At 43.7% G+C, this 13,473-nt stretch overlaps 1 protein-coding gene across 1 annotated transcript; it reads right to left on the bottom strand.

Annotated features, from left to right (window-relative positions):
* Nucleotides 1-4,488: 4,488 nt before the first annotated feature.
* On the bottom strand, nt 4,489-10,952 carry LOC111980221 (short transient receptor potential channel 2). Its single transcript, XM_024010906.2, has 12 exons — nt 9,982-10,952; nt 9,484-9,684; nt 9,136-9,300; nt 8,815-8,989; nt 8,445-8,645; nt 8,034-8,196; nt 7,799-7,891; nt 7,499-7,691; nt 7,169-7,296; nt 6,800-6,872; nt 6,579-6,711; nt 4,489-6,378 (listed from the first exon to the last, which is right to left on the bottom strand). The coding sequence occupies exons 1-12, from the start codon at nt 10,639-10,641 to the stop codon at nt 5,180-5,182; spliced, it is 3,384 nt and encodes a 1,127-aa protein (XP_023866674.1). The 5' UTR covers nt 10,642-10,952; the 3' UTR covers nt 4,489-5,179.
* Nucleotides 10,953-13,473: the final 2,521 nt, after the last annotated feature.

Raw genomic sequence — 13,473 nt, 5'->3', positions numbered from 1 at the left:
GGGCAAATTGTGTCAAACTTTGTCATAAGTCTGGCATTCTCTGGATTTATGGTGCTTTCAAAACAACTGGGAACTCGGAATAAAACAAGGTCGAATCATGACGTTAGTGGTCTTCAGATCTGAGCTCTAGAAAGAGATTTCCCAGTTCTGAGTTTTCAGTTTTGAAAGCGGCAGGAGTCATGATGGAATGACAGCATGGCCAATGTTGAATYTTTATCCTTATTAAGATTGGAAAAGAGACCCATAAACCCAGACTTGGACCACACATCCACTCCACTGAATAGCATGTTAGTGATTGCTTTGCAATGCTTGCAGTTAGCCAATGATTCCTTCCAAACCACTCATTGTTGAATTTGCGATTTCTAACTTGTTTAATGTTTATGGCCGATGAGCACTGATACGTTTTATCTATAATTTCTCTTCATATGACAAGGATTGAAAAGGATTTGCCAGTAGATTGTCGACTTGATTCAAGATGACTGCTAGCTTGCTAGTTAAGATTTTGAAACTATGATGTTGACATGATCAGTCCAATCAAACCTACTGTAGATATGTAATTTTATCTGTGGCCAATGACCTTGAGCCATCTTGGATGGGCACTTCTAATGTAACTCTGGCAGCACCCAAGGGGCTTGCTTGAATATTCGAGCTCTCCCTGTAGATTTTGCAGTGACGTAGTGTCCCCATGAGTGACAGAACACTGAGCCAATCACGGCGCAACTAGAGAACATTACCAACCCATACGCTCTGTATTTTCCTCTGGCTGCCCACCACCACAGAAAGCACGGTATGCTGAAACACCTGCATTTTGTAGCTGCCTTACTCAAGAAAGCAAAGAGACCATGTTTGTATGCAGCTTTATTAACTCAATATTTTTATTTTATTTTTTGCATTATTTGCAAACTGATATGTGACATGTATTAATGCCAAAATAACATGCGAAACAGGTAACAAGAAAATAAAATGAATTTTAATTATTATTTATTACTTTAGCTAAACAGGTAGGGCTCTGCCCTGAATGACGGGTCGCCACTGCAGTAGTTAAGCAATACCAGTACATGGGCACAAGGTGACTATTTTGTACTTGATAGGCATTGCATTAGGAAGATGGGGCTTCTTTCACTCTGGATCTTCTAATCCTAAATCCAGAAGTGTTATGGTGAGTGTTGGGTCCAATCCCAAATGGACCCCTATGCACTTGTGGAGATCTGAGAATTTTTATTGCTATTAGAAATGTAGTGGGGAAATTCTTACACCGGGACACTCAAAGTCAATCGTAAATGAATAATTGTCAGCGTGCTGGAGAGGTTCCAACCAACTCAATGCACCATAGTACACGTCTGTCAGAAGCTCTTCCTGGGTAGACCCAGCAGTTGTCTTCTATACGGCTATAAACGGACAAGTTATATTTGCATGTGATGGGATCGGATTTCTGAACTTTAAATATTATTAATCATTAGTTATGTTAGATACATGAGCGGTGCCATAGGGTTTACACCAGATGGTTATCTGTAGGAGGAATGTTTATGGTGGGTGCAATTAAGCTTGGAATGTGCTAAGTGCAGGGAAAAGGATCACATGTGGCAGCACTGATAAGGGGAGAGAGCCGTGGATTAGTGAGGAAGGGGGTAGAGGTAAGGTCGCCTTAAGGGAGAAGGAACAGTTTATTGCCTTTATAACAATTTCCTGCCTAGTAATAAAGATGTAGTGTTTAAAGAGGAGACCACTCAAATTGGGGTATATCTTACCACTGATGGAGATATGTCTTTGTCTGTTCAGCTGTTCGATCCTTTGGGGTGAATAAACTTGGTTTAAGCTTTCATAGTGTCTGTAGAGTTCTTACTCTGATATTTAGAACCTAACACATGATTTAGCATAATTAATTCATCATTACCGTTTTGTTTCATTCATGCGACCGACAAATACTGTTTCATAACATGTGAGTTTGTTCTCAAAACAAGGTTTGGGCGTACTGCCAAATTGCAGCTACTGATAAGAGGATTTGTTCAGTCAACCACTTGCATGAACACAGAAATTGGTTCATAGAACAGCACTTAAATAGAACACAGAAATTAGTGATAAGAAAAGCACAAACATTAAAATTCCCATGACAGAAATATGGCAAAACTTCCACCTAGAATATCAGGGCAAGTTGGAGCTATTACTATATTGCTTACACTAGTCAAATCCTCTGATCTTCACAGGTGGTTAGGGATCCATTTGGGATTGGGCATTAATTTCTATGACAAACCCCTAACAAAGGTATTCAAATAACTATCAAGCACATGTATTTTTTTATTTTTAAATGCAGTTTAAAGTGCTTAGCAAAAGTAAAAAGTGAAACCATTTCTAGACAAATATTAAATTAAGAAAAAATATACAACTGGACCTTAGAGACCAATGCAGCAATAAAGATAAACATGGATTATGTAGATAATGGCTAAGAKAACAAAGCACCATAGGTAAAAGCCAAGAATTGTGTGAGACATTCTACAAGTGAGACTCAACAYAATGTACAGATGGCGGCATCTCCTAGAAATGTATAGTAAGATGTCCTATTGGTTGGAAATTATGTATACATCCGCATATGAAGGCCTACAATTATTCGATACATAGTAGTGCAAGTGCTGATCAAATCTAGGGAGGGTCTAGATGTTTAGCTAGAGCTCCTAGATGGGAACAGTGGGATGATATCACCCCGTCCCTGATGCTACATCAGCCTACTGTGCCACTGGGAGCTAAAGCCAAGGTGGGGGTTTTTCCACAGTGGAGGAACTCCGGTGTTGTGTGAAGCCTGGGGACAGGAGGGAATGTGATGCTCCAGGTGATGAATTAATGAGCTGCTGCGGCAACCTCTGGGGAGAGGAAGGTGTTCTGCAAGCTGAGACCTGCGCATAGCAACATAAAGATACAAACAGACTAACACATCCTGATGAGGGGGCAAGGGGGACTGAGGAAAGATTAATCATCTTTACCAACAGGGAAGAGACTGTCAGAGCTGTATACAGTGCATTCGGAAAGTTTTCAGACCCCTTGACCTTTTCCACATTTTGTTTCGTTCCAGCCATATTCTAAAATTGATTAAATTATTTCCCCCTCAAACTACACACAATACGTCATATTTACAAAGCAAAAACTGTTTTTTAGAAATTAAAAAAACTAACTGAAATATCACATTTACATAAGTATTCTGAGCCTTTACTCAGTACTCAGCACCTTTGGCAGCGATTACAGCCTCGAGTCTTCTTGGATATGACATTACAAGCTTGGCACACCTGTATTTGGGGAGTTTCTCCCATTCTTCTCTGCAGATCCTCTCAAGCTCTGTCACATTGTTAGGGGAGCAGTGCTGCACAGCTATTTTCATGTCTCTCCAGAGATGTTTGATCGGGTTCAAGTCCGGGCTTTGGCTGGGACACTCAAGAACATTCAGCGACTTGTCCTGAAGCCACTCCTGATGTTGTCTTGGCTGTGTGCTTAAGGTCATTCGTCCTGTTGGAAGGTGAACCTTTGCCCCAGTCTGAGGTCCTGAGCGCTCTGGAGCAGGTTTTCATCAAGGATCTCTGAACTTTGCGCCGCGCATCTTTCCCTCAATCCTGACTTACTTACTGACTTTATTGTCCTCATGGGGAAATTGTGTTGCAGTGTCATGTGGCGTTTAAATACAAAACAAAAATGACAATACAACTTACTGACTAGTCTTCCTGCCACTGAAAACATCCCCACAGCATGATGCTGCCACCACCATGCTTCACCGTAGGGATGGTGCGAGGTTTCCTCCAGACGTGACGGTTGGCAGTCTGGCCACTCTACCATAAAGGCCTGATTGGTGAAGTGCTGCAGAGGTTCTGCCATCTCCACAGAGGAGCTCTGTCAGAGTGACCATCGGGTTCTTGGTCACCTCCCTGACCAAGGCCATTCTCCCCCGATTGCTCTAGGTAGAGTTGGTGTTACCAACCTTATTCCATTAAAGGATGATGGAGGCCATTGTGTTCTTGGGTACATTCAATGCTGCAGACATTTTTTGGTCCCCTTCCCCAGATCTGTGCCTCGACCCAATCCTGTCTCGGGCGCTCTATGGTTAATTCATTCGACCTCATGGCTTGGTTTTTGATCTGACATGCACTGTCAACTGGGATCTTACATAGACAGATGTGTGCCTTTCCAAATTATGTCCAATCAATTGAATTTAACACAGGGGGACTCCAATCAAGTTGAAGAAACATCTCAAGGATGATCAATAGAAACAGGATGCACCTGAGCTCAATTTCGAGTCTCATAGCAAAGGGTCTGAATACTTATGTAAATAAGGTGTTTCTGTTTTTTTWTTTTTTATACATTTGCAAAAATGTCTAAAAACCTATTATGGTGTATTGTGTGTAGATAACGTAACAATGTGGATAAAGTCAAGGGGCCTGAATACTTTCCGAATGCACTGTAGCCAGTCTTCCTGAAATAATTTACTTTATATAACACAAGGACACAATGTATATTTTGGGTATTTTAATATTGGTTTGAAAAGTTGTATTTAAAGTGAGATAGCTTTTTGTAATAAATACTGAACCAAAATCTAAACGCAACATGCAACTATTTCAAGGATTTTACTGAGTTAGAGTTCATATAAGGAAATCAGTCAAATGAAATAAATTCATTAGGCCCTAATCTATGGATTTCACATGACTGGGCTGGGCGCAGCCATGGGTGGGCCTGGAAGGGCATAAGCCTACCCACTTGGGAGCCAGGCACAGCCAATCAGACTGAGTTTTCCCCCTCAAAAGGGCTTTATTACAGACAGAAATARTCCTCAGTTTCATCAGTTGTCCGGGTGGCTGGTCTCAGACGATCCCGCAGGTGAAGAAGCCAGATGTGGAGGTCCTGAGCTGGCGTGGTTAAACGTGGTCTGCGGTTGTGAGGTCGGTTGGACGTACTGCCAAATTCTATAAAACGATGTTGGAGGCGGCTTATGGTAGAGAAATGAACATTCAACACTTTACATGTTGCGTTTATATTTTTGTTCATTATACATGCCTTCGAATGGTTTGTACCTCCTTTTACAGCAAAATGTTCCTATGCTACCAACTGCAAGTGTATATTGCTGCGTTGATGTAAAGAATCTCCTGTGGTCAACCAATTACTGTACTATGGATTTGACTGAAACAATGCTAACTGGCTGACACCTCTAATCTGGAGATGATGCACTCAGATATGCGGGTCTCATTGGTCCTCCATTGATGGACCCCTCCCCTTCCTGTGAGCCGAAGCCAGTGTCCTGTGAGCTGCTGCTGCCGGACGGGGAAGGAACAACCTTCTCCCCCAGGATATTCACCCCAGCCCTGGCAGTATTCTCAACCACCACCATGCCAGCCTTGGCAGCCTTCTTCTCAGTCACATTCTCCTCCACTGCCCTCCCCTCCCCCTTATCCCACCTCTCTGCCACGTTGATCTTCCCCACCACTCTTTTCTCCTTTAGTTCCATCGCTTTGACCTTCCTCTCTACCTCTTTCACATCTTCCAGTCCCATGTCTACTTTACCTTCATTCCCACATCCTCCCATTTCATTAACTGTTTTGTCACCTCCTACAACTCCTTTGTCCCTGATTGTATTATCCACACTGCTATCTACCTTTTTCCCTTTGTCTTTCACTTCCATCCTTACTTCTGCCTTACCCGGACTGGCCTCTCCCTCCACCCTTTTCTCCACCATCTCATTGGTGCGTGCCTTATTTATCCCCTTCTCCCCCTTCCCGTCACTGTCTCCTCTCCTTTCCATCTTGTGCTCTGTCTCCTTTACCATTTCTTCCACTCTTACCTCTCCCTTTCCTCCATTTTCCATGTTCTGCTCTGACTCCTTCACTACCTCCTCCGCCCTTCCATCAGCTCTCCCCTCCTCCATCTTTACAACATCCATGTCTCCTACCTGCTTCGTCCCCTCTGTTCCATCTAGCCCCACATCCACCTTTACTTCCTGTTTGACCACCATCCCTCCATCCTTTGCCTCCTTTTCCATCTCCACTTTTTTGTCTAGTCCCATTGCTGTCCTTCCATCCTTTCCTATCTCCACCTTTCTGTCGTGTTCCACCTCCATCCCTTCGTCACCTAGCATCACCACTGCTCCAGCCTTCTCTTCCGCCACTTTTCCCTGTTGTCCCATCTCCACAGTCACCCGTAGAGGTGTGTGTTTGTTGTCCAGCTTGTTGTCGAACCCCCTGAAGTTGTTCTTGGCTCCCATTATGTATTTCCCCAGGATGGAGGAGCCATCAGTGTTGGGGATGTCTCCTGCAGCCTGGCCAGAGTCCACCAGAACCTGCATGATGGCCTTCATCTCAGCATGCAGCCTGCCCACCACCTTGTTTAGCTCTGTGATCCGATTACCCACATCTGAGAAGGTAAGAACAGACCAAACCAATGACACCGAATGCACCACAATGCTATTTACATACATACAGTACTAAACAGAGTATGCGTGTGTGAGGCCAAGTCAGTACTTCCTCTCTGTTTAACTGACCTTTAACACATAGACATGTCTTAACTGAAGACTTGAAGGCCCTAAGGCTGGGTCAGGAAACATGATGTGTTACCTTTTCTCTTGGTCTCCTCAAACTTCCGACGTTCAGACTCGATGTAGCGCTGCACCAGAGCTCGTATCACCTGCTGGCGATAAGGTATCTGGTTCTCCCCCGACCCTCCACCATCCATCTCCTTCCCGTTCGACTGGACAACGAAGGGAACAGACACATTCTCATTGGTCTGCATTCTGTATGTCAAGGCCATGTCAAATGAGCTGAGGTGGAGTTCTTACCATGGAGGTTATGGGGGGATAGTCTGGTGTCGAGTTCAAAGTACAACAGCAGCAGATCTGACGAAAAATACCCCTGGGATAAACATGAAAACAGGAAATATGAGACGAAACTGACCTTTGAGATAGAGGTTGTTCTATTGTAGGTAGAGGAAGTTGGCTGTATAACAGTATAACCTACCGTCGGGCTCTCCAACCCTGTTCCTGGAGAGCAACCGTTCTGTAAGTTTTCACTCCAACCCTAATCTAGCACACCTGATTCTAATAATTATCTGGTTGATAAGCTGAACCAGGTTAMTTATAACTGGGGTTGGAGCGAACACTTACAGAAGGGTAGCTCTCTAGGAACTGGGTTGGAGACCCCTGACCTACCGTATGAGGTAGAAAAAGGCCTTAGGTGAGGGGATGATGTTGAAGGGGACAGGCATAGTGAGACCTTCTCGGAAGTAACTCAGATAGAGCTTGGATCGGGCAAATTTCCACTCAACGTCAGCATCATCCTGAGAGAGGACAGGTACAGAAAGCAGCAGTCGACACATTCTAGAATCCCTTCTAAACTTTACTGAGTAATCATAAAGCTTTGAGCTTTGAAACAGTTTTATCTGCTACAGTGGAATGCAGTTTCTTCCATTCAAAGGCATCTGTCCTGCCCTTGAGGTGGACCAACTYAGAGCCAAGTTTCCTGAGTGCAATCTTTCTCACCTCAATCTTCTGGAAGGAGTTGGTGATCATTGCAATGAGCATGTTGAGCAGCACGATCACAATCACCAGGGTGAAGATGCCGTAAAGGATTCTGCCCACAAACTCTGCAACCACAAACTCGGGCATGTCCACATAGTCCTGGTTGGCCACCCCAAACATGGTCCAGAACAGGAAACGAAAGGTCTCGTTAAACCTAAGGAATGGAGTTAGGGTCGGGAGGTTTATGATTGTCATAATGATTTAATAAGATAATTATGGAGCTATGTAGTTAAGTATAGTTTACTTTAAAATATTCTTTACCTTCCAAGATATGGTTGGGTGACATAAGGAACATAGATGTTATTGATACCACAGAGGAATGCAGTTCCAATAATCATCAATATGAACATGAACCTAGGGAGAGAAAAGAAACTTGTATCTACCAACCAACCAATATTGGTTTATTTTGTGAGGAAAGCAGCACAATCACAAACACCTCACAGCATATATTGCACAACATCTCAGTGGACAGCATAGCCTGAGCATTTCATTCTACCTCATCATGTCATCGATCATCTTCCCTATGGAGATCTGGAGTGTACCCAGGGACTCCTGTGCAGGCAGGATGTAGGCCAAGCGGGTGAAGCTCAGCATACTGGTCACTGCAAACAGTACCTCAGCTATGAGCTGGGGGTCCTCCTGATGCCAGTCCTGGCGCACTACAGGGCAGTGGCAAACAATATTAGKCAGTTTACCCAAGGAAACATGAACATGCATTGCAGGATTGGGGTCAATTCCATTTCAATTCAGTCAATTCTGGAACAGGAAGTAAACTGAAATTCCTCTGTTTACTTACTGAATTGAAATGGAATGGACCCCCATCCTGGTAAAACGTCAACTTCAAATCTAACACCATGATAATGACCCAAATCCATGTCTCTGGTTGAATAAAGCCTCTTTCTCTCACCAGTCTGGGTGAAGTAGGCACACTCCTCAGTCCCGTCAGGGGCCTGGCACAGGAAGTGACCTTTGAGCATGATGAGGACGCGCAGAGTGAAGGAGGCCAAGTACATGCTGAGCACCATCATGTCCATGCAGTTCCACCAGTCCAGGAAGTAGCTCCGCAGACCTTCAATCCACACCTCCTTACATTCATACCAGAAGAACCCTGTAGATGATAGACAGTACAATATGGAGGACTGGTCACTTGACTGATAACTGCTGTATGCCCAATTGGCAATTTCACCATACGACCATAAAGGAAAAACTGTATTTATGTTATTTCAATATTCATAGTAATAACAGAGTCTGTGTTAAGGGAGAAATAGCTAACCCACCGACCACCCACACCATGTGGAATGAGCTGTGCAGAATATTCTGCTGACGCGAAGCAAACTGATCTCTGTACAACTCCATGGTGATGGACTCTCCCAACAATGTGATGAGGAACCACATGTAGGAGGCAGAGTGAAGAAGGAACTTTATCACCGGAATCTTCAGTATCTTTCCCACCTGAGAGAAACAGTAGAGTACATACAAAGCCAAAATCAAATACATGAGAAAATGTACCCATACATCTGCAGGCCCAAGACAGACCCACAGAGTCACACAAGGCCCATACAACATCACTACCTTAACAGAACTTGAGGCCATCTGACCTTGGACTTGGGTGCAATCCAGTAGACGAGGCAGAGGAGGGGCATGGTGAAGAAGATCCCCACAGACACCAGCAGCTTCCAGGCCGTCTTGCTGCCTCTCCAGCCAGACAGGTTCCCACACCAAATAGAGGACAGCACCTGCTGGCAGATAGGGTGGGCTACAAACTAGAAAGAGAGAAAGAGCGGCCACAATTCACAAAAGGACATATGGAGAGGAATGCACCTTTCATCTCACTGAACATGTTCAGCAACCCAAATAACATCACTCAGAATCTAGGTCTATGTACAGTATAAAATACTCAGGGATGGTCTTGCCTACTAGCTCCGTATATATTACTGTGGCTCTACCTGTTTTTGGTTGCAGTTGACTGCAAGCCTCAGGCGGGTCAGGTTGGGGATGCCCTCCTCGAAGGCCTGCTGGTCAAGGGCGTCCTGGCTTTCATCTCCACAGCTGTTCAGGATAGTGGTGACCTCACTCTGGTTACGGCACATCCCCAGCAGCTCCACCGCAAACTCCTGGCACAGCTCCTCCAGACCCAAGTACTGAGGCTGGGGGAGCGAGAGAACACAAACAYTCACGCAGATAAACAATCTAATAGCACTTCACATTACAGCACAGAATAAAATGGTAATGGTATGGTAACAAGTTATAGTTACTCACAATTAAAAAATGTATTTCCCAGAATAGTTATATTCCTGTTCCAGGGTAATCTCAGTGAACCCAGAACTACATTTGTGCGTCATTTATGTTTACGTAGTCTGTCCACGTGAGATTTGTTCCAGGGTAATACACCACATACTTTGTGCAGAGGGACTATATGGGCATAAGCACAAACAGGATCTAACCTTGAACTCGGGTTCCTTCTTGGAGAGTTTGCGTAGCTCCCTGCTGAGGCCGAAGGCACTGAGCATGGCGTCTTCTGAGGTGATGGACAGGTAGGCCCGGCTGGCAATGCCACGGTAGGTGTTGATGCGAGACAGGGAGAACTTCAGCAGGTCATACTGCCGCCCGTTCCTACACTCTAGACAGGCACAGGAGATCTTGTGTGGCCGTGGGATGATGTGGCCCTTCTGGGTCAGCATGGTGACAATCTCATACAGGTCCTTCTGACAGGCCAGGGTCAGCGGGGTCACGCCTGGGGCGAACTGCGAGTCGTCGATAGAGTGGTCGAAGATGGCCAGGGAGAAGGATCGCACATCCATCTTGTTGCCCTTCTCCTGGTCCAAGCGGTCGAGGAGCCTCTTCACCACGCGGGGCTGGTTGGTGTCCACGGCAACCAGCAGAGCCTCATGGATCTGGCGAAAGTCAAACTTAATGCCCTGGAGGAGGGTGTCCATGGTGTCCTCGTTGCCCAGGCGGATGGACAGGTTCAGGGCCTCTCTCCACAGCCGGTCCTCGGAGTCATCCAGCTGGCGGATGATACCGTCACCAGTATTCAGCAGGCCACACACCATCACTATGTTCCCCTCCTGGATGGCACTGATCAGCTCCAAAGGAAAGCGCATCTTCTTGTTCACTATCTCCCGCCATTGCTCCGGCTAAAACCACAAGGAGACACAGAGACAGCTTATTGCTTTAATGTCTCCAAATCTAAATAACATTAATCCAAACTAGAACCCTTAGTTGCTACATCCATTTTTTTTACATATAAATTAATGATATATACCCATTGATTCTGGAAGAAAATTACTTATAACTGCCTCATGAGCTTAGTTCAACTATCGTACCCCATCAGAACCCTAAATATGAGCTTGTTTTACTCCTATGTTTGTAAACAACGTAAATGTAAACAATCACTGTATATCTTCAAAACATAGTAAAAACTATACATTTGATATCATGGGTGGTCAGTCCTTACGTGCATAGCTCTGTCTATACWTTTGGGGGTGGTTACATTTCTCCATCCAAATCCCTTAACTTTTTTGCAAAACGGGGAAAATGCTGTGTTATTGATTCCAATTAAGGATTCTAGCTTTAATTAATACAAATGTTTATTATACAATAGGACACAAATCACAAATAACTTTACAAATTAAATGTATTATTATTATCTGAGCATTTAACAGGAATATATACTACGAGAACATAAGTAGAAAACATGTAATATTATTATGAGGCCCATCCCTAGATAAAATGGAAAGATATCGCCAAGACCATCAGTGATAATGGTTTCTATTCTAGTACATCTGGTCATATTAATTCCTAATGCTCTTTTCTTTCATTCTTTGCATAAAACAAATATTCACATCTTTTTAATCGTTTGTAGAGCAAGAAAGGAGCTTTACAATTGAAGTTTAGAGTATTATAAACAAACAAATTCTATTACATAATTGTTTTTATTATGTTAGAATACAGACATATTTCAATCAATTGCTTAACATCTTTCTTTTCTATGAAAAGTTTATTTCAAATACACTCACTGTGAGGTTTTCCATGTTTCTTCAGTAAAATTGACAGACAATGGAGTAATTGTCCCTAGTGTGAAGATGACCTCACATTATCGGTGGAAAAAGCTCCCTGGTTATTCTTGAGGCTGAGAAGGGTAGACGAGAACGGCAGTGGGGTCCGCTGACTGCTGTTTTGGGCTCCGTCAGTGTGCAGAAAATGGATCACTGTGGTCATGTGCTCTCGGCTGACTACAGAGCTTGGTTAGAATGACTCCCCACAAACCAAATAACACATCTCTACTCCCCTGGGACAGGAGCAATTAAAAAGCAACCATTTCAGTGTGTTTCACGCCTGGCTAGGCCCAAACCAGGCAGTGGCCCTTGCCTTCCTTACCAAGCCTCTATTAAAATTAACGCTGCAATGCTCCCCAGTGGAAATGCTGCAGGTGAGATGGCTGTTAACTAACAGGTAGCAGCAGTCATTAATGTTCCCTGTGGGAACAAGTTCAGAGTGGTGAAAAAAAACAAGGAGCAGCCAACAAGACAAGATAAATCAACAATGAATTGATCATTCCGATTATGATTGATTACTTCCGAAATAAATGTACTGAACACAGTCTATTGTTGTTTATACTATACAATATGTAATAGGTAATCATTAGCAGACATATGTAAACAGTGCAAGCAAGAACAAACTGAGCCTTCAATGAGCTCAGGAGAGAACCAAACACTCAGAGCAGAGTGGGGAATAAAGGTAGGCAGAGAGAGATTATTTTCAACGAGTATATAGCTACAGAACTAGTCAGTAAAATACAAATGTACATACAGTATATTAAAATGATAGCATATCCACGTTTGCAGCACTGCCCACTAGATAAAAGCAGAAATGTGTAAATATACAATGCAGTCATTCCTAGTCCACCCATATGACATGGGAGTCCACGTGGTCTCCATCTGGATGTGGGACAGAGGGAACCTGAAGGAGCAGAAAGGGCAGTAGTGTTGTCATGATACCAACATTTTTACAAACGATACCGAGTAGTATCGCAAATACCACAGTGAAAAATAAATTATTGGCCTAGCATCCTGTTCGCCCCGTCCCCCGGCCGCTTGTTCGCGTTTTCTAAACGTTCTCAAAAAACCTGATCACTGAAATGTACACTTCTACCCAATARAACACATTGAATTTAACTTCACACTGTTCAGTTTATAATAGGATACTGCATAGAATGGGTGATTTGCTCATTTCTGCAAAGTCCTACCTGTGATTTGGCTGGAGGAATGGGAGGAAGGAATATACAAGCATAATGATCTGCATGTCATTGTGTCAGTAAGGGGAAAACACTGAATGAAAGCTTTACGCTTCAGTTAACACAGACACTCACGCTCCTCCCTTCATCACACACTCCCTCTGTCTACCTTACTTTCATAAACACACACACACACACACACACACACACCTCTCCCTCTCTCTCTCGTTAGGCACCAATCAGAATTGAAGGAGCGCAATAAATAAATCAAGTTTTTATATAGTTTATGCTTATATTAGGCCTATATGAATCCTACCTTTGAAGCACATCTCTTGAGTAGCAGACGCTTTGTCTTTCTTCCTGTGCCAATCAAATTTGCCTAAACCTACTGTCAAGTTACCAAATTGTTAGATAGCTAGGTAACATGACTAAACAACGTTGTTTGTTATCAAATCAATAATTAGCGACCCAGGATTAGTTTAAAACGGCCTGAAGCATGGTTTAGGCTAGAGAAAAGCCGTTCTTTGCTGTAAAGCTGCAAGCATCCCTGTCGCAAAGCGGTGCTCCATTTTCCCTCTCTGACACTCAGCTGCTTGACAGTGAACTTGCAAAGTCTACTCAGACTGGTCTGTGCTCTTGGTTATACTAGGCGATGAAATTATACAATGTATCAACATTYCTCGCTTTGCTCGTTTCTCCA

The sequence above is a fragment of the Salvelinus sp. IW2-2015 genome, linkage group LG20, assembly GCF_002910315.2.
Source record: "Salvelinus sp. IW2-2015 linkage group LG20, ASM291031v2, whole genome shotgun sequence".
Lineage (NCBI taxonomy): Eukaryota > Metazoa > Chordata > Actinopteri > Salmoniformes > Salmonidae > Salvelinus > Salvelinus sp. IW2-2015.
The sequence above is the reverse complement of the archived record's forward strand: the minus strand, read 5'-3'. Positions and strand labels throughout refer to the sequence as shown.

What these genes read in the sequence shown, in the direction of transcription:
- LOC111980221 (XM_024010906.2), bottom strand. Translation starts at nt 10,641, where the DNA reads ATGCGCTTTCCTTTGGAGCTGATCAGTGCCATCCAGGAGGGGAACATA. An exon ending in TCAACTGCAACCAAAAACAG is followed by an intron (nt 9,301 to 9,483) that starts GTAGAGCCACAG and finishes CTCTCTTTCTAG; the next exon opens with TTTGTAGCCCACCCTATCTG. An exon ending in TGCCTACTTCACCCAGACTG is followed by an intron (nt 8,197 to 8,444) that starts GTGAGAGAAAGA and finishes ACTGCCCTGTAG; the next exon opens with TGCGCCAGGACTGGCATCAG.